General features: G+C 42.6%; 5 protein-coding genes across 5 annotated transcripts; 2 read left to right on the forward strand and 3 right to left on the reverse strand.

The window, feature by feature from the left end:
* Positions 1-5,662: 5,662 nt before the first annotated feature.
* Positions 5,663-10,345, reverse strand: tap2a (transporter associated with antigen processing, subunit type a). The gene is made up of 11 exons (XM_029513962.1): positions 9,786-10,345; positions 9,144-9,258; positions 8,940-9,070; positions 8,612-8,817; positions 8,223-8,420; positions 7,998-8,126; positions 7,562-7,750; positions 7,238-7,411; positions 6,720-6,879; positions 6,454-6,590; positions 5,663-6,171 (listed from the first exon to the last, which is right to left on the reverse strand). The coding sequence occupies exons 1-11, from the start codon at positions 10,291-10,293 to the stop codon at positions 5,980-5,982; spliced, it is 2,139 nt and encodes a 712-aa protein (XP_029369822.1). The 5' UTR covers positions 10,294-10,345; the 3' UTR covers positions 5,663-5,979.
* A 624-nt stretch (positions 10,346-10,969) lies between these two features.
* Positions 10,970-13,051, reverse strand: psmb9a (proteasome 20S subunit beta 9a). The gene is made up of 6 exons (XM_029513999.1): positions 12,834-13,051; positions 12,675-12,742; positions 12,122-12,253; positions 11,900-12,029; positions 11,600-11,741; positions 10,970-11,454 (listed from the first exon to the last, which is right to left on the reverse strand). The coding sequence occupies exons 1-6, from the start codon at positions 12,882-12,884 to the stop codon at positions 11,327-11,329; spliced, it is 651 nt and encodes a 216-aa protein (XP_029369859.1). The 5' UTR covers positions 12,885-13,051; the 3' UTR covers positions 10,970-11,326.
* A 131-nt stretch (positions 13,052-13,182) lies between these two features.
* psmb12 (proteasome 20S subunit beta 12) lies at positions 13,183-15,677 on the reverse strand. The gene is made up of 6 exons (XM_029513997.1): positions 15,385-15,677; positions 14,924-14,994; positions 14,328-14,459; positions 14,115-14,244; positions 13,876-14,020; positions 13,183-13,579 (listed from the first exon to the last, which is right to left on the reverse strand). The coding sequence occupies exons 1-6, from the start codon at positions 15,430-15,432 to the stop codon at positions 13,452-13,454; spliced, it is 654 nt and encodes a 217-aa protein (XP_029369857.1). The 5' UTR covers positions 15,433-15,677; the 3' UTR covers positions 13,183-13,451.
* Positions 15,431-17,925, forward strand: psmb13a (proteasome 20S subunit beta 13a). The gene is made up of 8 exons (XM_029513992.1): positions 15,431-15,591; positions 15,829-15,916; positions 16,384-16,481; positions 16,670-16,810; positions 16,894-17,009; positions 17,165-17,223; positions 17,331-17,482; positions 17,582-17,925. Exons 1-8 carry the CDS (start codon positions 15,530-15,532, stop codon positions 17,691-17,693), a joined length of 828 nt encoding a protein of 275 aa, XP_029369852.1. The 5' UTR covers positions 15,431-15,529; the 3' UTR covers positions 17,694-17,925.
* Positions 17,926-18,241: 316 nt separating this feature from the next.
* Positions 18,242-20,658, forward strand: psmb8a (proteasome 20S subunit beta 8A). The gene is made up of 6 exons (XM_029513993.1): positions 18,242-18,670; positions 19,137-19,278; positions 19,482-19,593; positions 19,677-19,806; positions 20,082-20,286; positions 20,478-20,658. Exons 1-6 carry the CDS (start codon positions 18,521-18,523, stop codon positions 20,564-20,566), a joined length of 828 nt encoding a protein of 275 aa, XP_029369853.1. The 5' UTR covers positions 18,242-18,520; the 3' UTR covers positions 20,567-20,658.
* Positions 20,659-22,149: the final 1,491 nt, after the last annotated feature.

Consider the following 22,149-nt stretch of genomic DNA (forward strand, 5'->3'; position numbering starts at 1 on the left):
TGGTCAATTGCAAGCATACAAACTGTAGTGCTTTCCACACACACACACTAGCTGGCATGGCTTTCCATCCCGAAGCTATTTTAATTTGCATCCAAACGTGTTATTGTTTGCTTTAGAAAGCCTGTATTAAAAAGCACACGTGTGTTTTCCGTTGTGTTACTTCTGTAAAAGTCTTCTGTCTCCTTGCTGGCATAATAATATTCAGTCTTTCTTCAGAAAATACACATCTAAAAAAGTTAATTTATGAAAGTCTCTTTCATTGCAAAAGCTAAATGTATTTTTTTTTTTCTGCAAATGAAAATTCCAGCAGCATAAATTCGACTGTAGTACGATGAGTAACAACGTGTTTTTTACCTGTAGCATTTAAAGATATCAATATGCAACAGCCACATTACTTGATAGCCATGTTACATCTTAACTATGTTTTTTATTGCCTGCTTATCTACTGAAGCGTTCTCAAACAGGTTTGGGAACAAATCAATCGCATTCTGTTAGTGATCATGAGAGCATTGGTAGGTTTTGTTTAGGGTTAGGCTGTGGTGATAAAAATCTGTGACAGGCAGTTCTGTCCCACAGAGAGAAATCTGCAACCTACATTTATAGCAAGTTTGCTTCAAGAGATCTATTGTCAGACTCTAAACTAATGTTTTTATGCAGGTGATAAGAAGAGTCATTTGAAAACCAAAACTTGTGGCCACACAGTTCGAAGAAGGCAACTATCCAAATCCAAGAAAACAACAAGTGATTAATTATGTAGTCATGCAAAATGATATGTAAATGTGTTAACCTGAGCAAGAGCACTTCATTATACTCTCCAAAAAGGGAGCAGAGACCAGGAGATTTCCATCTGAAAGAAGAAAGGGAGAGGAAGTGACTGTAAATCCAAAAAATAAAAATACTACCAAGTGTAGCATTCATGTACAATGTATTTTTAAAGTATTTCTTAAGTGACTGCCTCTACTGTGGATCACAATAATACCTGTCACCAACCAGCTAGGAAACACTGAAGGCAGTACAGATAAATATTATCAACAAAGATGATTACAGACATGAAATAAGATTAACATACATCCTAATCCTGAATGAATAATCTCTTTGATAGCATATGTCTCTGGGCCTTTGTGGGTTGTCTGTGTTTTCAGGTGAAAATAGAAGGCGTGAAAAAGGAGACATCTGTCTTTGTCAAGTGATCGGGCTCAGGTGTGAAAGTCATCCCATTGTTCTTTCTAGCCTGCCCTGTTCATCAGTTTCACAGAACAACCTGAGAAACAATTGACTCAACTTTATAAAGACGAAAACGTTCATATCCACCCTGGTTCATCATTCTCACAGCTGGAAAGAAACAAGAACAAACAAAACAAAATGGTTTCACCTTTTTATGTCGTGTTCGTTTGGCACTCAAAGTCTGAGGAAACCACCAACTTCATTTAAGGGCTGGATTTTCTTTCATTTGCAGAATAACTTCAGATTATATAATATCAAACATTTTCACAAAACCTTTTAAATTAAGTCTTCACATTCACTTCAACATCTTGCATGCAGAAGTATGAAAACTTAAAAAACACAATATATTCTAACACATCCATCCACCCATTGTGACATATTTATATTCTGAGTGACATAATAAAAAAAAAAAAAAAAAATCTGTAACAGAAATCAACTGCAGTTTTATTGTGCCATCTATTGGCCACTCCATGTTTCCACTGTTCAGGTTGTTCAAATTAATTATGTTGTGTCGCCATCTAGTGACCAACTCAAACCTGATGACCATCAAACTGTCGTTTTCCAGTGAATGTGCAGTGCAGTGCAGTCTGTTTCCAGAAGTCTGCAAAGATTATAAGACAGAAGTCAGAGGATTGCATCACTACGGTGGCCTGAAAGTGTAAAGAAAACACACAAATAAACCTCACATGAACTACAAACCGACCCGGAAGCGGAAAAAGCGATAGAAGATAGACGGACGAAATGCAAATACACATACTGACCACAAAACGGAAGTGTTTCCAGGGGACAATAAAAAGTGATGCACATGATGCAGAGAAGTTTTCAATACTGAGTAACTTTAGAAGTATTACACCATTACAGCCTGTCGGAGGATTAAGTATTATGATTTAATGTAGCCATATTTATTTTATTTATATGTGGTGGGGTATTTATTCTTATTGTAATAGAGGGAGAGGGAATAAGACGGAGAGAACCTTAAGAACCTTAATTTTTCATGAAAACCAAACACTTTATATACACACACAACATGTTGTTGTGTGTGTATATAAAGTGTTTGGGGTTTTTTTATTGTTGATTATTTAATGTGCAGATTATAATCCCACAACTGTGTACATAATTAAAATAAATTCATATCAGTATAGTATGTGATATTCTCAAACACCAGCACTCCAGTAAACCTAAAAGACATACAAAGGAATAAAAACAAACTGAGAAACACGTACTGTATACAGTAATTCTACACAAGAGAGGGAAGCACCAACCGCGCTGCTCCTCTTCCTGAACCATTGTGATCTGTCTTCAGGTACCGTTTTAAAAAGAAGAAGGTTTATCTGTCTGTAAAGATGTATCAGGTAAAACATGCCTGAATATTTAATGCACTCTAGTCATTTCTTATTTCATCCCACGTGGGGGCACTCGAGGACTATCAGTGATATTACTTGTTATGGCAGTCAGTTTACAGAAACTGATTCACCAGATCAGGGAATTATGGGAAATCACATGGTTGCCTGGTTTTATTTTGAAAATCCCAAGCAAGGCACATGGGGTGCTGTTGCTCTTCCAAATGCATCTATTTGTGTATGATGTCAGCTTCCCGCCATGCTGCCAGACTCTCCTGGCATCATGAGAAAATGGCTGACCTGATGTGACCTCTGAATTTCTGTTAAACTGCCCGGTTATGGGAACAGACTCGTGGTGGTGCTGACAGATTGTCCATAACTGTCAGCAACCTGCCTGTCCACAAACAGGATGATGAAGTCTCTGTCCTTCTCCTGCAGATCTTTTACGTCATAGATCATCGATTAAATCATCAATCAAAAATAAATCTGTATAACTGAACTTTGTAATCTTGCCTTTTAGGGGCTTTTGCTGTGTGCTCATGTGGCCCCGTGGAGGTCTAATTGCCTCATTCGTGTGACTGCGGTTTCCTGTTTATGTACACGTCACAAATGAAAAAACGTACTGTTCAGAGCATTCTTTTATAACAGTAACGCTGGTTTTCACCGCACAGCCTACTGTGGTTTGTGTGTAAATTCAGCACAGTTGCTCTGATCTTCTTTCACTAGGTGTCAGTCAGGAGCAGTGATTTCGGCCTTTGAGACTGATATTCCCCTAACTTTTCACCAAACTGCCAGGCCGAAGCTTCCAGGAAATCACGTGGTTTTCAGTGAAAGCATTACAACAAGCAGTGAGGGTGCAGGTGAAGTGTATCAGGGTTGTTGTGTTTATAAAATGAAGAGGATTTAGATTTGTTCCCCCAGTTTCTGCTCCATCAGCGCAAAAACAGACACTTCAGCTCCACGTTCTGTGGACTCCACTCTCCTCATGACTCAGGAAAACCCACCGCTGATCACGTGCTCTGAGTTCTTTGGGTGTAGTAAATGTTGCTGCTGCTCGCAGCCATGGGGAAGTTCGGGGATGCACAAAAGCAGCGGGGCTTTACCAACAATAAAAAAGTGACCGCATATTAAATGTGTTTGTTTAAAGAACAGCACAGCGTCACCTGACTTATCAGAATCACTTCACTCTGCAAATTCTGAATGTACACTTTTTTCAGGCTTCATAAAACAATGTTTTGAATTTCTTACTCTTTTTGCTGATATTCCAAACAGCTGTCAACGAAATGTGATGAGGTTGAAGCTACATCGGTGTCATGTTTGCTGTGTTTTATGTTGCTTCAGTTCATCTATTGCTTTTGGTTTGGAGCTGTAAGGAGAATCAAATGATGGTTCAGTGAAGTCAATCTGTCAACTGACTCGTTTTCTTTCTGTAATGACTCAGTTTAGTTTCTTGAACAAACTGGCCCTCAGATTTTAAATAATCCTTTCTCTGTGATAGCATTTTAAGTGTTTCAGGGACAGAAAATACAAATCAGGTTATTACTTTGACTTCATTAAAGACGCCTGGTTGTAGGACACCAGGACCTTTATCAGGGATTTGAAATAATCTATTTAAGCCTGATAGATGGAAAAAAAATCCTCCACTGGAATGATTCTCTGTCCACACAACAGGCTGTATGGTTAACAAGGTAAAGCATGTTACAACCAGAACACTTTCAGTCACAAGACCTTGGGATTGGATTTTGAGTCAGGCTGACTCAGAGCACTGACAGTTGAGAAAGAAAGTGAAACAAAGTCACGGAGGGGATTTTCCACCTCGGCTGTGCGGCACAGAGATATGGTGATGAACTGGTTATACAAAATTTCTCGGCACAAACACACACCCAAAGACACAAATAGATGTATATAGGCGCACACGGAGTTCCATTCTGTCACAGCCACGAGTTCTTCACATCATCTTTTATTCTTCTTAATATCCCACCAATTATCTGTGCATGCCATCAGACATTTTGTTGTAAGTTTTAGCCTAAAATGGTGGCAGCTTTGTAGTTCCACTTTCGGCACACCCTCCTATTTAACCAACAGAGTCACTGATGAGAAGCAGCCGAGTTTACAGGAGGATCTCTGAGGCACATTACCTCTGCCGCCATTTTATGGATTCTGAGAAGTCGTGACAAGATGGCGATGATGTGAAGTCAGTGACAGAAACTTTCGGGTTTTAACAATTAACAATTTTTTATTGGACCACCACTCATTTTATTATTTCATCCAGAAGACAGCAGATTCAGTATAATACAACACTGGGCGATGAAAGCATGTTTAAAATGTTGTGTTCCTTAATTCTGAATTAAACTCTTCCCTCCTGTAGTTTGGGTCTTCTCATTCCTCTCTTCTATAAGAGCCCTTAGATACAACATGGTTGTGCAGTGGACTATCAGTAGAAAAATATCTAAAGATATGTTAAACTTGCAATTTCCCCACTGTGGGATAAATAAATTTTAATTTAAAGAAGTTATTATAAGACAGGATGAACACAGATCCGACCTGTCTGAGGTGTGAAGGCACCATTTTGTGGACTAGAAGCTTTGGCAAAATGGTGCCGTTGCCTAAAGTGAGTCTGATTTGTGTCGATAGAGGGAGTTGGTGTTTTGATATCACTTCACTGCACCTTTGGTGTCTATGACACATCACCAGGCAACTTTTCAAATAGCTTTACAGCTCGACAAAAACAAACGAGCACAGCAGGGACTTTCCAGGTCAGCTCTAACAATAAAACCCAACCCCTGCTACGTTACGATGCACTGCACCGAAACAGGGAGGCTTCAAACTGGAAAAACAGCAAACAGAGCAGAATCACCGAGCGTATGCTCAGGAAACAGAAGCCTCAGGTGACTAACCTGTAGCACAGTCCTAAATATTCTCAGCTTTACTTCTCCTTATCTCATCCATGTATCTGCGTTTAAACGAACACCATCAGATAAAATTTGTCCAGTTCACTGACAAAAGATAAGTGAGGCCACTGACAGTGATCCAAAATGTTTGATACTGGTGGATATAATATTTTAATTGGATAGATATGATTATAAATGAATGTTTCTGTGTTGTGTCAAGTCAAACTTTTATTCACAATCACCAAAAAAAAGGACATGGAATAGAACAATTACAGAGTGAAAACAGATTTGGGCATTTTTAATTTAAACAGTACTCAAAATAAACACCATTAACACTACTGATAAAGTTGTGAAGGTGCATTTTTAAATTCATATCACTCCTAATAACCTAAAATCATTTACATCCAATAAAGAGAATGTAATATTTACATCAATTCCAGCTTGTTATCATCATCTGCTCTGCTGTTAGTCATCCACAACAGTTTCCTCACAAAGCGCACTATTTAAACAGTGACAGTCCTTTTTCACTCATCAAAGAGCTTCTCCACCAGTTTGTAGTAGCTCCCCTTCATGTCCATCAGCTTCTGGTGAGTTCCTCGCTCCTCCACTTTGCCTCCACTAATCACAACTATCTGATCCGCCTTCTCAATGGTCTTCAGCCTGTGAGCGATCACCAGGAGGGTGATGTTGGGACAGCTGGCCAGGGCCTGCTGGACCTGAGCACGGTCAACAACAGAAACATCTCTGCATTATTATGTCTCCGTGTCAGATATATCTATTTCTGTACGAAAGGAGAACTAAATGATGCAAAGAGAAAACATTTTGATATATTTTAGGCATCCTATTTTTATTTATGTAATTATTATTTTCTATTAGCAAAAACTCAAATTTATATCCATACTCCCTTGGCAGGTGACATAAAGCCGATGAAATGAGCAGTTAGACTTCACAAACACAGGACCTGATACCACAGAGATAGAAGTTGTGACACACTTTACCTTATTTTCACTCTCCGTGTCCAAAGAGCTGGTTATTTCGTCCAGAATGAGGACATTGGGCTGTCTGACCAGAGCTCGAGCAATGGCAATCCGCTGCTTCTCACTCTTGGATAACTGGCCGCCTCCTTCACCCACCTCTGAGAAATCAATGATCAAAGGTGTGACTATAAAAAACCAAGCAGCTCCATTCATCATTTTAATAACAAAGTTGTGTCAGATGAATAATGAAGAATGAACTCCCTGTGGAGGCCAGTTAAACAGTTCACCTGTGTCGTAGCCTTTCTCCAGCTGCATGATGAAGTCATGGGCGTTGGCTTTACGCGCCGCGTCCTGGATCTCATCCAAAGTGCATTCAGCAAGCCCGTAGGCGATGTTGTCTCTAACGGAGCCAGAGAAGAGAACAGGATCCTGGCTCACCACTGCAACCTGTCAAACAGACAGACTGTGCTCAGCTTGACCAAGGAATAACTGCTGTTTCCAAATTTACCCAAAATTCTGACGAAATGTTATAGCACCACCTTCCAAACGACATTATTTACAAATTATTGGTTTGCTGTTGCGCTGTAACAATTCAGTTTACCTTTAAACATAATGCTGTCTGCAATGGTGGGAAACAACCTTTTTGTTTTATGCCAGTTTCTATCACTTATTCTGAAGTTAACATGCTAACATGCTAACATGCTAGTTGGACTATTATAACATGTTGAGCAGTGAAGGCAGAGAGTCAGCGATAAAACAAAGGAATTCTTCAGCTCCATCAGAAAAAGCATGGATGATTAATGACCTTCTTGTGGAGGTAATGGTGGTCGTAGGATTTCAGTGGCTCATTGTCCAACAGGATTTCTCCATCCTGCGGCTCGTAGAATCGCTCCAGCAGACTCACACAGGTGCTTTTTCCACCTCCGGACGAACCCACCAGTGCCGTCATCTGACCCGGCTTCAGCTCCAAAGAGAAATCCTGGAACAGGGTCATTTTAATCATTGATCATTTTAAAAGCACAGAATTGATTGTAGAGTTTGTAAGTCATTTTTCCATTTTCAAAGTTTTGCCTTCACTCGTTTTATGAATTGTCTGAATAAAAATCCAGGTACCTTTCTGAAAGCTCACCTTCAGCACTGTTTTACTGGGGTTTGCAGGATAAGCGAAGTTGAGACAGTTGAATTTGACATTTCCTGTCAGCTGATCAGGTTTAAGATGTCCATCTGCGCTGACTTGAGGTTTTCGGTCCAGGTATTCGAACACTTTCCCAGCAGCCCCCACTGAGTTCAGCATGTCACCGAAGATGTAGGTGAGGGTCTGAAAGACGGCGGCCACAGGTCAGGGTTGGTAAAAGGGTCACTGAACACCAGTCTTTGAGTTACAGTGGAGGAAAATCTGAAGCCGTCTGCTACTAGTCTTCTTTCTGTTAGCATGCTAAACTGTTAGCTTTGGAGGAGCAAACTCAAATGGTCACGTTCTGATACTGAGTCACAGCAGCATCCAGGCTGTCCTGAAAAACCAGCTTACAATCATTGACAGCAATTCACGGAGCATTATGGGATACCCTGATGTTGGCTCCAACGTTTGACTGGTAGAGGATGAAGGAAATCAGGTTGCCAGTTGTCATCTGTCCACTCTGGATAAACAGCCGGCCGTAGTACAGCATGAAGACCTGCATCCCCAACCCTGTTAGCTGTGATGGAGTTTAACACACACACAAAAACAAGTTAAATAAGGTAACACGCAAGGAGAGCATCAACACAATCATGAAGAACTAAGAATTTCTCACCCTCCGTGCAAGCAGGTAAATGGCCCTGACTATGTCCCTTCGAGTCTTCAGGTTATGTATGTCCAACAGACGTTCATCATATCGACGGGCCTCGTGTTTTTCAGATTTAAAGCTTCGTACCACACGAATACTGGACACTACTTCACTCGCTGATTCGTTGGCCAAAGCCATTGAGTCCTGCATTGCCCGGCACAACCTCTGAGGAAGGAGTAAAAGAAAAATGAGCAAGATGATTCTACTTAAACTTTAGAGACTAAAGGTCATAAATGTTCTCTCTCTGAGGATCAACGATTCATTCACTAAATTATCTGTGATGAAAGATTATTTTACCAATAGTTTCTTGTTAACTTTAGATGTCAGATAAAAGTTAACGTAATGTTAATGTTTACCTGATAGTATGTGTCGTACAAATTCTGAATCAGGCCAGTGATGGGCGTCTCCATCAGGACGAGCAGTGTGAGCTTCCACGACAGGTTCATCATCAGGGAGATCATCCCCACTGTCTTGATGAATGTCCTCAGCAGCACGTTGACATTCAAACCCACTGTCTTTGCCATCAGGGTGGTGTCCTTCGACAGCCGAGAGGTGATTTCACCTTCGAAGGAAATGAAAATAATGTATTCTGTGTCTTTTCATGTTAAGGTCTGTCCTGAAACTGTTTGTCCACCAGACTCAGTCCATGGCCACTCACTCCATGTTATCCTGGAGGACACTCACCTGTCTTTATGGCCTCGAAGAATCCGACTTCCTGTTTGGTCAGAGCTCCAAACAGTTTGACTTTAATTCTGCATGTGTAGGAGCTGATGGCACAGAGTAAAAGGCCTCCTCTGCAGCCGGCACTCACAGAGCTGATGACAAAGAGACGGACAGTCAGACAGGACGAGGGACGCCCAGACACACTGCAGGCTGACTGAGCCATACCTTCCCACAGAGTACAGGCCCATGAAGAGCAGAGCAGATGTGAATTCACTCTGCTGGTACTGACCCCCCAAGATGTCAATGACCCTCCCCGTGTAGAACGGGATGAACATCTCACCTGAGGAGACACACAGAGCAACACTTTTTATTTTATTTTTTAACTTTATACATTAAACTAAAACAGTCTTTAGTCAAAAGTTCAGAGCTGATCTGCCTCTGCACCATTTTCATAAAATGTGTGAAATCATCACCATCATCACCATCACCATCATCATCATAATCATCTCCATCATCATCATCACCATCATCACCATCATCATCATCACCATCACCATTACCATCATCATCACAATCATCACCATCATCATCACCATCATCACCACCATCATCACCATCATCACCACCATCATCACCATCACCATCACCATCATCACCATCATCATCACCATCACCATCACCATCATCACCATCATCATCACCATCACCATCACCATCATCATCATCATCACCATCACCATCACCATCACCATCATCACCATCATCATCACCACCATCATCACAATCATCACCATCATCACCATCATCATCACCATCATCACCATCACCATCATCATCATCATCACCAGCAGCAGCAGCAGCACTCACACAGGACAGCCAGGGACAGGAACACCAACCCCCCCAGCAGCAGGGGGTAGTCAGGTCTTAACAGCCGGAAGACTCTCATGAACAGCACCCTGCTCTTGTGTTTGCTCTCCTTCCCGGCCGTGTCGTCGCTGTCCGGGACGGTGATCTCCCAGAAGAGCGCGGCGGCCACAGACGCCGCTGCGCACAGCAGCCAGCAGCGCGTCCCGGCCATGCGTCCGCAGCGGCCGTCCTCCCGGTACAGCGCCACGGTGCCGGTCTCAAACACGGCGGGCAGCAGGCCGTGAGCCGCCGTGACACGAAGCAGGAGCGGCTTCCATCGCCCGGCGGTGAGCAGACAGACGGCGGCCAGAGCCGAGCACCGGACAGCCGCGGACAGCCAGAGCCGGGCGAGCTGTCCGGGGACGCTGTGCGTCACCAGCAGGCCGGAGGAGTGAAACAGGGACAGGTCGACACACACAGCCACAATCAGAGAAGCAGCTGTGCGGATGAGCTGCCGAAAATCTGCCATTTCAGACACACTCAGTCCTCCTGTGTCCTTCTCTGCTGCCACAACTGTTCACTCTTCTACTTTCACTTTCGTTATCTGGCAGCAGCAGGAGTTTCCAAGAAACACACAGAACTAACCAGCTTCACATCTGCAGGCTGACTGAGGGAGTTTAGGACACTTCAAATGGGAAAACTGGCAACTTACATCACTGATAAATTACCAATGATCACCATCAGCAGCAGCATCCTTCTGAATAATCACTAAACTGAGACCTCCATTAGAACATAACAACAACAGGAAGAGAAGGTTTATTGAGAAAAGTGAACCTAATGACTTATAGCTCTGATTTTATTTCACTCTGTGTGAAACTTAGTTAGCTTACTGATTTAAAATGCACACGTCCAGTTAAAAAATTCAGCTGAGTGACCAAAAATCAACCAGTTCAGTTTATTTTGTCTGAATACTGAGATGATGACTGAGTGATTATAACAGCTGACGTGTGTTTGGTTGGCAACTATTTTGTCAGACAGCTGCTGCTTCTGATGGGAGAGAAAAAGGAAAGTTTCTGTGTTCACATTAGACCAAAGGACTGTCACAGTTTCTGCAAGATTATGTCAAATTAGTTTGCTTTTGTCATTCAGGCACATTAAAACGGAAATAATTTGTAATTTTGTCATACAACAGCTTCATTGACAGAATAATGCAGCAAGTTGGAGATGTTGAAGTGAACTTTAATGACAGAAACAGCACATCTGATTCAGAGTCTCTGGTCAGGTCCCTTTGGTGAGATAATCATCAGTGACTGAGGCTGGTGTTAGTAAACTAAACAGGTATAAATGTCACCTACTGCAAATATCTTATTGACGAACCATCAACTCGACCAAATACAGATATTTTTTCATTTTATTCAAATTCTTAGTCAAAGTATTCTGTCCAGTACATTTTAGTTTAGCTGAGTCGTCCGTTGAGAAACTCAAAGATGAATCAAACAAACCTAAAAGTATTGTACTCAACAGTGGTTTAGTGCACTACCAATAAAAACTGTACATGTTGATCACTGGTCAAAGAAGGAGGGTAAGTCATTTCCCAGAATGACTTTCTCCTCTGCGCCGTGTTCGTCGATGGTGACGATATAGGCCACGCCTCCGCTGGAGCCATCACGGCTCATTGCCAAAGACAGAGCTATGAGAGAGGAGAGGTGAGAAAGGGTGAGGAGGTTAACCTCATAATTTTAATGGATGTAACATCCTGCTGCCAGTCAGTGCGACAGGGAGCTCGTGTCCATCCAACAATCTGCCAAACAAATCTGCGGAGAAAGAAAACGTACTGTTGATGACAAACTGCTGACTCTCCTCTTTGCTCATGCCTTTATGATACTCAGCATCAACGAACCCGTACACATAGAAGCTGCCAGAACCACCCACCGCAAACGGCTGCCTCGTCAGGAGCCCGTTCAGGGTGGCAAACACCTGGGAAAGGTCAAAGGGCAGAGAAATAAGGGAGCACAGCAGGGACTGTGATGTCATCCTGCTTCTCAGTGACCGCGGGGTCATTTGAGTAGAATCATTCATTTTCACTGTGTTTTTTTTCCCCGTCATGTCTCTTTTTGACAGATGTGTTTACTGACCTGTCCTCCATCTCTCCTGTCCCAACCGGCCACAATGAGATGTGCCGACAGCTCCTCCTTGTACTTGTATGAAATGTTCTTCACCAGAGTGGCAGCCGAGCGAACCTGCGGGTCCTCACCTATCTCAGTACTGACACAAAAAACACGGGAAGGCGCCTTCAGTCAAAGTTTGACTTCACCTTCACCTTCTCGTCCGTCAGCCTCCATTCACTGAGTGCTTACCTGTGGACATCCAGCTGGTAGTTGACCATCTCAGCAATCGTCTGAGCGTCTGCGGCAGATCCTGACAGGGCACAGTAGATCTTGTCATGGAGCGGAGACAGTTTGTTCATCACCCTGTTCACCACCGTTTCTCTGTGTGACACATGGAGGAGTGAAGAAGAGGAGTGAGGAGGTTTATGAAGAAGAGGAATGAGGAGGTTTGTGAAGAAGAGGAGTGAGGAGGTTTATGAAGAAGAGGAATGAGGAGGTTTATGAAGAAGAGTGAGGAGGTTTATGAAGAAGAGGAGTGAGGAGGATCACGAAGAAGAGGAATGAGGAGGTTTATGAAGAAGAGGAGCGAGGAGGTTTATGAAGAAGAGGAATGAGGAGGTTTGTGAAGAAGAGGAGCGGAAACATTTCAGGAGCACGAACGTCTGAGTCACAAAGCAAAAAGGCTGGAAATCATTACTAACTCCTCAGTATCTGATGGTAAAATCCATATTTAGAAAGAACTCAAGTGAATGTACTGAATGACTTTCCATTGTTACACACACACACACACACACTAACTTACCCAGCAGACACTCGGGAATCGGACCCCAACACGACGCCTCCATTAAACTCTACAGCGATAATTGTAGTCTGCAGACAGAGCAGGAAGTGTTCAGGTGAGAGACGGACACACACCAACACACCTGGACAGACGTTGAACCGCCTGTTTTTACCGACTCACCCCGGTCTTCACCTCCTCCGACAGCCATCCCGGCCCCGGAGCTGCAGACATGCTGGACTCAGAGGAGCAGAAACCTTCAGGATCTTCAGACTTGATGTCGAAAAGCGCCTTTAATTACCAGATTTCGACCAGATCTCACCTTTTATTCACCAAATGAATTCAACAGAAGGACTGCGTGTTTTCCTGCTTTAAAACGAAACTGAAAGTTAAATGTTCCTCCTCTGCAGCTGTCATGACCCCAAACCACCGCTGCACTCAGATCTAATGGTACAACTGACTGTAACACAACTGTTACACAACAAGTAATAAATATTAAGGACCTTTTGAAGCACAGAACAAAGAGGAAGAATGAAATGTTTTGGAAGTTTATTTTAATTCCACAAGATGAAATAAAAAACAACCCAAAAAAATGGTCCGGATACATTAGAAGACAGAAAGCAGCCAGACTTTATGATGGAAAGGACAGAAGTTTGGAAAAAGGCTGTAGTAGTTTGGTTTAGAGTTCATATCATATAATCCAAAACATTCTTCATGAACAGACAACAAACTACTTTTTCATGTCTCTGCTTTGTTCTTCAGGAGAGTCTGTTAAAAAAAAATCCTCTGGTTTGATGAAGGTCACTCATCATGGAACTTGGGCAGCTTGTTTCCAGGTACAACCACATGCTCCACCCCCTTTTCTGTGATCACCGCCAGGTGAGCCACGCCCCCGCTGACGTTGTCTCTGCCCATGGCCAATGCAAGAGCTGAAAACAGGAACAGGGCGATGAAGCAAAGGGAGGGACGGAGTGGGCCAAACTAAAGGCCTCCACAGCCCCCAACAAACATCTGATCATGTTTAAAACACGAACATCGAACTCTGAGCTTCTAAATTCAACCTTTTATGAGGTAAACTTTTCACACTTGTACGTAAATATTTAGTTATTTTGACAGCCAGATAATTTCAGAAGAAAGTCCTCATCAGCAGCAGTTTTAATGAGAATGTGTTAAGGTTCAGGTTAGATGGTTGGTTGGATGAAGACAACAATGTGACCTGACCTACCGTTCGTGGCAAACTGCAGGCACTCGTCTCTGCTCATGTTGGGTTTGTATTTAGCGTCAACGTAGCCGTAGATGTAAGTGCTGCCCGAGCCACCGATGGTGAACGGCTGGCTGACTACCATCCCACCTAGAGACACCACGTACACCTGCAGAGGGATGGAGGAGTCAGTTACGAGCAGCAACGTTTAACAGCGTGCTGTCATCTTCTCCGGTTGTCTGAGGTAGCTAACCCTAACCCACCTGAGGGCCTTTCTTCTTGTCCCAGCCTGCTGTGATGAATCCGGCCTGCAGCTCCTCTTTGTTTTTGTAACACAGTTCTTTCAGGACGGATGCTGCTGCTATCACCAGTGGAGGGGACTCCATCTGAACACTGCGGATTACACAGCATGACAACAACGTGTTAGTCTGTGTATACATACTGTATACTTGTGTATCTTAGTCTGTGTGTGGCACCTGTGGAAGGACAGGTGGAATTTAGCAGCCTTGGTGACGGCCTGCGCGTCGGCGAGTGAGCCCGCCATGCAGCAGAAGATCCTGTCGTGGACCTGAATCACCTTGTTGATGGTCCTAGATGATACGTATTCCCTAAAGAGAGGAAGATATCAAACACAAACACACTTTAACAGCACCACAAACAGCTGCGTCCTCCTCTCGAGCTCAGGTTGGGCCTGCATCAAATCCAACAAGCTCAGCGATGTCTTCCTTTTTACTGAGGAATAGTGTGAAATGTCTGCAGCAGCCTGTCTCTCTGACCGTCACCGTCAAAGGAGCGTTTTGTAGTTCTGTTATTGCTCCCATAATGAAAATAATACACCGACCCTCCATCAGCTCAAAACACACTCACACCGCAAACTTCTGAACTCTCATGATGTGAAAAATGTTCATACTGTGTCAGAGACATAAAAATGTAGTTCTGGAAGATTTTTTGGATGTTTTTTTTTGTCTCTCTGCTTCAAAACAGATCCTACTTGTGTGCTTTTTTTTATTTTTCATGCCACCCAGCAGCTCTTTGCACGGTGACCTGTCCTGGTTTGTTGGAGCATCCTCACCCTCCAATGGAAGCTCTGGAGTCTGAGCCGATGACGACCCCTCCATCAAAGATGGCAGCCAGGATGGTGGTCTGAAGGGCAGAGGGGCTGATGGTCAGTGGGGAGGATCCAACAATAACAGAAGAAAAATCAACTCTATCAACAGACTTCGTGTTCGTTCATGGACTGAACGACGCTGTGAATTCTGGGAAATGGAGTTCAGTCATTTCCTCCCTGAAAATGAAAGTGTAGCTGGTGGTTCTCTTCTTATAAATATAAAGCATAAACTCGTACAGATATAACACTAAAGTCTGTACTAAAACTAAAACATCATGTGGCTGGAACTTCACTTTGTTCCGCTCAGGTTTCTGATCATCACCTGTTCGTGCGCAAAATCGATTATTGGTGATTTTCAGAGTAATTCGATGCTGGTGCTCCATCAGAGGACAAAGATCCCAGAGAACCGGTCCGGATCTACTCACCCCTGTGCTGACTCCTTTGACTTCTGAGTCCACGCAGTGTTTCTCCATTTTCAGCGCAGAACCGAAAGAGAGGAAGGCGGAGTGACGCTCGAACAGCGACCTCAGGCGCACCGGGACGCGCAGAGAGGCTGCAGTCAGATCCACAATGGCGCTATCAAATGTCCTCCAGACTCCTGCTGCTGGCTTTAATTTCGACAACACAGCGAGGTAAGAGCTTCTTTCTGTGTGTTCAGAGCTTCACACTGTGTCAGCAACGACCAAATTACAACGGAGCTGTCAGTAACTCCGAGTTTTCATCGGCATCAAAAGTGAAAGTAACTTTCTGCTGCACATTTATCAGTTTGTCCAATGAAACACTGCTGTTATAAGGTGTTATTATAACTATCCTGTGTTACACCTTCCTCAGTTAACCCCTCTGTCCTTCATCTTTCCCTCTCTCTGCAGAAATGAGGCATTAAAGGGTCTTTTTGAAGGAGCACAGGCACCCAAACCTCTGAAAACAGGCACCACAATAGCAGGAGTTGTTTTCAAGGCAAGTATGACTGACTGTTGACTAAATTACACATTTAAAGCATACCACATCTGTTTATTTGGCTTCAAGCTGCCAAATAAAGTAGAAACTGAGAGGAAGCTCAAACATATTTGCCACTGTTGTTCCCAGAAAACATAATCCAGAAGACAAACATCACAATAAAAAGGTGAATGTTAACCACCTTTAAAATGTGGCTGTTTATCAGCAGTAGAGGTTTTAAAGTGGAATATCTCTGAACTGAACACAAACCTGTAATTCCTCTGCACAACTTAAAATCCACTTGATGGGCTGACGGTGGAGAAAAGGTTTCAGATCTTTCACTGATTGTGGCCTGGAAGTTGTGAAACATATATATATACACCCCAGATAAGATAAGTACAGGGGCTAAAACATTTTGTGTGTGTGTGTGTGTGTGTGTGAAGCAGTTTGTTCATATTTGTCTAACACACTTTGTTGTGTTGGTGCAGGATGGAGTTGTTCTGGGAGCAGACACAAGGGCAACTTCAAGTGAGGTGGTGGCCGACAAGATGTGCGCCAAAATCCACTACATCGCTCCAAACATATAGTAGGTCTGAGTGTCAGACTGAAACTCCAGAAAAATCTGTCCTCACTAAATAACTCTTCTTCCTTCAGTTCACACGTATCCCAGAATCCCCTTCAGCTCCAGTATGAACAGTTCGTCTCACCGGTCATGACTCTTCAGCTCCCCTCACCTTTTCCTCACACATATCCATTCTTCTTCTGTCTCTCCAGCTGTTGTGGAGCTGGTACCGCAGCAGACACGGAGAAAACCACAGAGCTCCTCTCCTCCAACCTCACCATCTTCTCACTGAACAGCGGGAGGAACCCTCGCATCATCATGGCCGTCAACATCCTGCAGGATATGTTGTACAGGTTTGTGCTGCAGATGCTCAGGAGTGACATCAATAAGTTCAACGTTAGCTCAGATTGTCGGGCTTCTCTTGTTTGACCAACAGGTATCACGGCCAAATCGGTGCTAACCTCATACTGGGAGGAGTGGACTGTACTGGGAACCATCTGTACTCAGTGGGTCCGTATGGGAGCGTAAACCAGGTGCCTTATCTCGCAATGGGTGAGAGATGTAATACGAATGTACGAGTGTTTTCAGAGTTGGGGTTTGTCTGTCAGCTGTCACTGTTCAGATCTCAAATGTATACTTTTGTAAATACACTCTGTTTTAAACAAACTGGACGGAGCTTCAGTGACATCCACTTTGTGTTCATGCAGGATCTGGAGATCTGGCTGCTCTTGGGATTTTAGAGGACGGGTTCAAACCTGATCTGGAGGTATGTCACCTGTACACGGTGACAACTGGTATTAGTTGTCATCATTTAGACACACTCACAAACAGAAGATGTTTTTAAAATGCCGTCACTTCTTTCTGGACTCTCAGCTGGAGAGGGCCAAGGAGCTGGTGCGCGGTGCCATCCACGCTGGCATCATGAGCGATCTCGGCTCCGGCAACAACATCGACATCTGTGTCATCACCAGACAGGGAGTGGACTACATCCGACCCTACCAGGAGTCAGAGTACAAAGAAAACAGGTACAAGTCTGACTTCCATCAAGATCTGTTCATACACAGATTCTTAAAAGACAGTTTGGAAGCTTTTATTTTGAAACATGTCTCCATCTTTCTATCTAGGAAAATGAAATACAAGTATCGTCCAGGCACGACGCCAGTTCTGACAGAGAAAGTAGTTCCCTTAAAGCTGGAGGTTGTTCAGGAGAGTGTACAGAGGATGGACACAGCCTGACCCTGGATGACACACTACAATCACACCACAACAATCAGCAGCACGATGAATCGTCTTTCATTTAATTTCATTTCTTTAAATTGTTATTGACCCACAAAATCTGAGATATCTGGCTGCTGTAACAAAGCCATCATGTTTCTACTCTGCTGTTATGGTTCAGAAACTGCAGAAGTTACTGCAGCTTTTTTACAATATGGAATAATGAATAATAAAAACAATGAATGAAAACATCTGCTTATTTGTTGCCTAAGATTTTTTCCAACTATATTTTTATTGACTTATACCTAATTTACCATTTACCATTTAGCTTTTATCCCAATAGATTACCGTGCTGCATGTGATGATAATTCATTATATTCAACATATTCTACTGTGACTTTTATATTTTTTAAAGTATGAAATTTGCAGACCAACACGAACTATCAGGCTGATTTCTGATGGCAGAAACCTCACTGCTGCATTTCCGCTTGGAGACTGATGACGAAATGTTAGAGAGGCTTCCTATTGGTTCATCACTTTTTAGCCCCCTTTTTTCTTTAAGTTTTAACATCACTCAGGATTTTATTATTCATCTAATCCATGCACTCTTACTGAAAAATCATCTCCCTGTGTGTTTATTTACAGACACACAGACGTTTTGTGTTGTGTTTTTTATTTTTTAATTAGAACTGGAGTGAATTTTCTAAAAACCTCTTTCACTTTCGACTTCTTTGTCACGCACAAGGAAATTATCTTTGTCAGCCGCCTAGGTCATATTGGAAACCTGCTCAGGGCCACTGCAGATTATTGGTAAAATATAGATTATAGATTATAGATTTGATCAGAGGATGGCTCTCTTCGATGTTAGCGGCTTTAAATCCTACGCTGAACTCCGCGGACAGATTCTTCCAGCGGGGCGGACGCATCTGGTCGACCGGACCAACCACTACAACTTTGGGACCAAAACTCAAGAGTTTTCCGTCCCGGTGGGAGTAGATGTGAGTATGACTGTTGTCAGGATCTTAATTCTGCTGAATCCTGAATCTGGAAAAACATGGAACAAGCTTGAAGCGTCAGACGCGACGTGGTTCAATTATTTTACGCGTCTGTTGTTTTCAGCCTGTGGTGGGTTGTTGCTTCTTACAAAACTTCATATCCTGAATTTATCTCAACTATCACGAGTCATTGTCAGAGAATATCCAGTAAATAAAGATATTCCCCCTCATGTTCCCTCACACACACACACACACACACACACACACACACACACACACACACACACACACAGTAAGGACGTCCTCCCTTGGCTCTTATTCTGAATATCAGAATTGAAAACCCAAACCCATCCTGAGCCCAGTTCTAATACCCCCAAAACCAAATACCCCCAAATAAAGCTCCTTCAATGGTCCTGACTATAAACACACACACAGTCTCACTGAGTTTCTCTCTTTGGTTTCATTTCAGCCTTCAGGGTTTCTGAAGTCCTGCAGCAGTGAAGACGGTGTGAGCATTGACCTGAACCATGGGACCACCACTCTGGCCTTCAAGTTCAGACATGGAGTCATCGTGGCCGTGGACTCCAGAGCGTCCGCTGGCCGTTACCTAGGTAACCACACACATCTGTCAGATTCAAATACTCTGCGCCATACCAGAAATACATTCTCATCAGCTCAAGTTCTTAAATCCTTACAGAGGACTTAATAAGTATGACTGTGATGTTGCAGCAGTGCACCACCTACTGTGACTAGTTTAATCTTTGACTCTTATTCCTGAATGTCTCTGTTTTCCAAATGTGTTACTGCTTCACAGCATCCAACGATGTCAACAAGGTGATCGAGATCAACCCCTACCTGCTGGGCACCATGTCGGGCAGTGCTGCCGACTGCCAGTACTGGGAGAGACTCCTGGCCAAAGAATGCAGGTCAACAGATTATTTTAGGTTTATCCAACACCAGCGCACACAGGCCGTCTCACTCCGGATCTAATTTTCCTCGTTCCATCCAGGCTGTACAGGCTGAGGAACAACCACAGGATTTCTGTCGCTGCTGCGTCCAAGCTGCTGTCCAACATGATGCTGGGTTACCGAGGCATGGGCCTGTCCGTGGGGAGCATGATCTGTGGGTGGGACAAACAGGTAAACTGTGCTCACGTAGATGTGAGTGTTTCAGTCTAAACTGCCACCAGTTAGTGTTTTCATTGTGTTCTTTATTCATTGTGTCAGTAGATAGTACTGCTGAGGTGTTACAGTAATGTGATGGGGCACTAAGTGGCTGTTCCACCAATAACACCAGCTCCATGACTTCTTCATCCTTCTTTTGATGGACAGTATATTCTGTGGGCAGGTGAAGCTTGAGTTTGGAGACTTTGTAGACTTTTCCTGCAGACCGTATAATGATGTGTGTCCTCCAGGGCCCCGGTCTGTACTATGTGGACGATAATGGGACCCGTCTCTCCGGCCGTATGTTCTCTACCGGCTGTGGGAACAGTTACGCCTACGGTGTGGTGGACAGCGGCTACAGGGAAGACATGACGGTGGAGGAGGCGTATGACCTGGGCCGGCGGGGCATCGCTCACGCTACGCACAGAGACGCCTACTCTGGAGGAGTGGTCAACAGTGAGAATAATCCTTTTTTCAATCTTAGCATATTTAATTTTTCTGTACCTGCAGGACGGTAATGATGGTCCATCAGTCCGTCACCTTGGTTCAAAACACTGAAATTTAAGGAGTGAACTGACTCGTGAGCATTTGAACAATGTGAACTGTGATTGTTGTTGACTATCTTGTGTTGTTGTGTGTTTGTCTAGTGTACCACATGCAGGAGGATGGCTGGATAAAAGTGTGTAAGGAAGACGTATCAGAACTGATCCATCGCTACAGGAAGGGAATGTTCTGAGTCTGAACCCTAAATATCCTCAACCCTTCGACGACACATGCAGATGTAAAGTTTTACAATTTGATTTAAGAAATAAAAACTTGTGTAGGTAATTTGTGTGTGTCTGTGTGTGTTTCTGCTGTTGGGTCAAAGAAATGTTATTTAAAGCACAAATTAAACTTTTCAAACTGTTTTACTGTAGAATTTTATGATTTCCACCTGTAACCACACACAGTTAAAAAAAATCAACAGCTCCAAACAGTCTGCTGTCTGACTCAGCTTTGTACTGCAGCGATTCACCTGAACTGATGAATTATTTTGTTAAATATAAGAAGTGTCAGGAACAAAATTCACTGAAAATGAAAATAGTGAAATATATAAGATTTGACATATTTTCTAAGTCTGCAGTAAACCATATATATATATGTAGTTCTACATTTAGCTGTGGAAAACATTTTGACATCATTGTTTTTTTGTTTTTTTATCTGAAAAATGAAAAATGACCACCAACATACAGAAAGCCAAATCTCCTCCTCCTCTGATGAATAATACTGATAAATAGACTTTCATATTTGTACAAAATGATAAATACTAGCCAAGAATATCATGTAGGTTGGTTGAGCAGCATAAATTAATGGGATTAGCTGTGATGTCAGCTGTATCCGTGCAGATTTCAAACAAACAGGTTTCACCTGTAGAAGTTCTGTTCTACATGAAAATATCTGTTCAGTCAACATCAACACTTCTGTTTGAACAGTTTGGGTTTGTTTGTTAAATGTGAATTCCACAGAATGTGTTATTAAAGATAATTTTGAAAAAACAAACTTGAAATCAAAAGATGGTTTTATTCACTTCTTCTGCACACAAAATGTTCTCAGCTACATTAGCAATAAATCTGTGTAGTAGATGACTGAATCTGGAGTATTTCATATCGCTGGTGTTGTCTACGGACATTAAATTGAGTCTAAGAGCGTTTTATTGAAGGAGTCACAGAAGTGAAGAGTCAGTTGCCAGGCAGATTTCAGCACGAGAGTTTTTGCCAGGAGAAAACTAAAGCACCATAAAGAGGCAGCAGGGTGAGCGGACAGAGAAGATTAGTTTTAGTTTGTATTTAACGTAAAGTCCTGAAGATCTTTCCTGAGATATGACGACTTCTGAACTGATTCTCTTTGCTCAGGCCATCAATTAGATCAATTAGTAGATTAAAACCGTCATTGAGACACTAAACAACATATTTTAAAATCTTGTATTATTAAATAAACCATTATTGTATTTTTAAACTATAAAATCAGGTATTATTATTGAAACAATCACTTTATGACTTTCCTTATTATACCTGAGTTTACATATAAAACTGAATCAGCAGTTTGAAAAAATGTTTTCCTCTCATGTGATAATAATGTAAATTAACCTTTATGAGAACGTTAAATAGCAGAAAAAGGTTTCTGATAATTAGTATTTTTAAACCAATCTAAATGAACTTTCTGATTTGTGGTTGGGCTGTAATCTTTGCTGTGCGACTCTTAGTTTGGTTATATCACAACAAAAAGCATACTTAAAGAGCTTAGTATACTTAAAAGTATATTAAAGAAGGCTCAGTGAGA

The sequence above is a fragment of the Echeneis naucrates genome, chromosome 11 (assembly GCF_900963305.1).
Source record: "Echeneis naucrates chromosome 11, fEcheNa1.1, whole genome shotgun sequence".
NCBI lineage: Eukaryota > Metazoa > Chordata > Actinopteri > Carangiformes > Echeneidae > Echeneis > Echeneis naucrates.

Coding starts and splice junctions, on each gene's coding strand:
- psmb12 (XM_029513997.1), bottom strand. CDS start 15,432: ATGGAGAAACACTGCGTGGACTCAGAAGTCAAAGGAGTCAGCACAGGG. Junction 14,995..15,384: donor TCAAAGGAGTCAGCACAGGG/GTGAGTAGATCC, acceptor TCTGCCCTTCAG/ACCACCATCCTGGCTGCCAT. Junction 13,580..13,875: donor CCTGCAGTTTGCCACGAACG/GTAGGTCAGGTC, acceptor TCCTGTTTTCAG/CTCTTGCATTGGCCATGGGC.
- psmb8a (XM_029513993.1), top strand. CDS start 18,521: ATGGCTCTCTTCGATGTTAGCGGCTTTAAATCCTACGCTGAACTCCGC. Junction 18,671..19,136: donor CCGTCCCGGTGGGAGTAGAT/GTGAGTATGACT, acceptor GTTTCATTTCAG/CCTTCAGGGTTTCTGAAGTC. Junction 20,287..20,477: donor CTCTGGAGGAGTGGTCAACA/GTGAGAATAATC, acceptor GTGTTTGTCTAG/TGTACCACATGCAGGAGGAT.
- tap2a (XM_029513962.1), bottom strand. CDS start 10,293: ATGGCAGATTTTCGGCAGCTCATCCGCACAGCTGCTTCTCTGATTGTG. Junction 9,259..9,785: donor CCTGTCCCTGGCTGTCCTGT/GTGAGTGCTGCT, acceptor GTGTCTCCTCAG/GTGAGATGTTCATCCCGTTC. Junction 7,412..7,561: donor CCAGTAAAACAGTGCTGAAG/GTGAGCTTTCAG, acceptor ACCCTGTTCCAG/GATTTCTCTTTGGAGCTGAA.
- psmb9a (XM_029513999.1), bottom strand. CDS start 12,884: ATGTCTGCAGCTCCGGGGCCGGGATGGCTGTCGGAGGAGGTGAAGACC. Junction 12,743..12,833: donor CGGAGGAGGTGAAGACCGGG/GTGAGTCGGTAA, acceptor CTCTGTCTGCAG/ACTACAATTATCGCTGTAGA. Junction 11,455..11,599: donor TCAGCAGTTTGTCATCAACA/GTACGTTTTCTT, acceptor CCTCTCTCATAG/CTCTGTCTTTGGCAATGAGC.
- psmb13a (XM_029513992.1), top strand. CDS start 15,530: ATGGCGCTATCAAATGTCCTCCAGACTCCTGCTGCTGGCTTTAATTTC. Junction 15,592..15,828: donor AATTTCGACAACACAGCGAG/GTAAGAGCTTCT, acceptor CTCTCTCTGCAG/AAATGAGGCATTAAAGGGTC. Junction 17,010..17,164: donor GGTGCCTTATCTCGCAATGG/GTGAGAGATGTA, acceptor GTGTTCATGCAG/GATCTGGAGATCTGGCTGCT.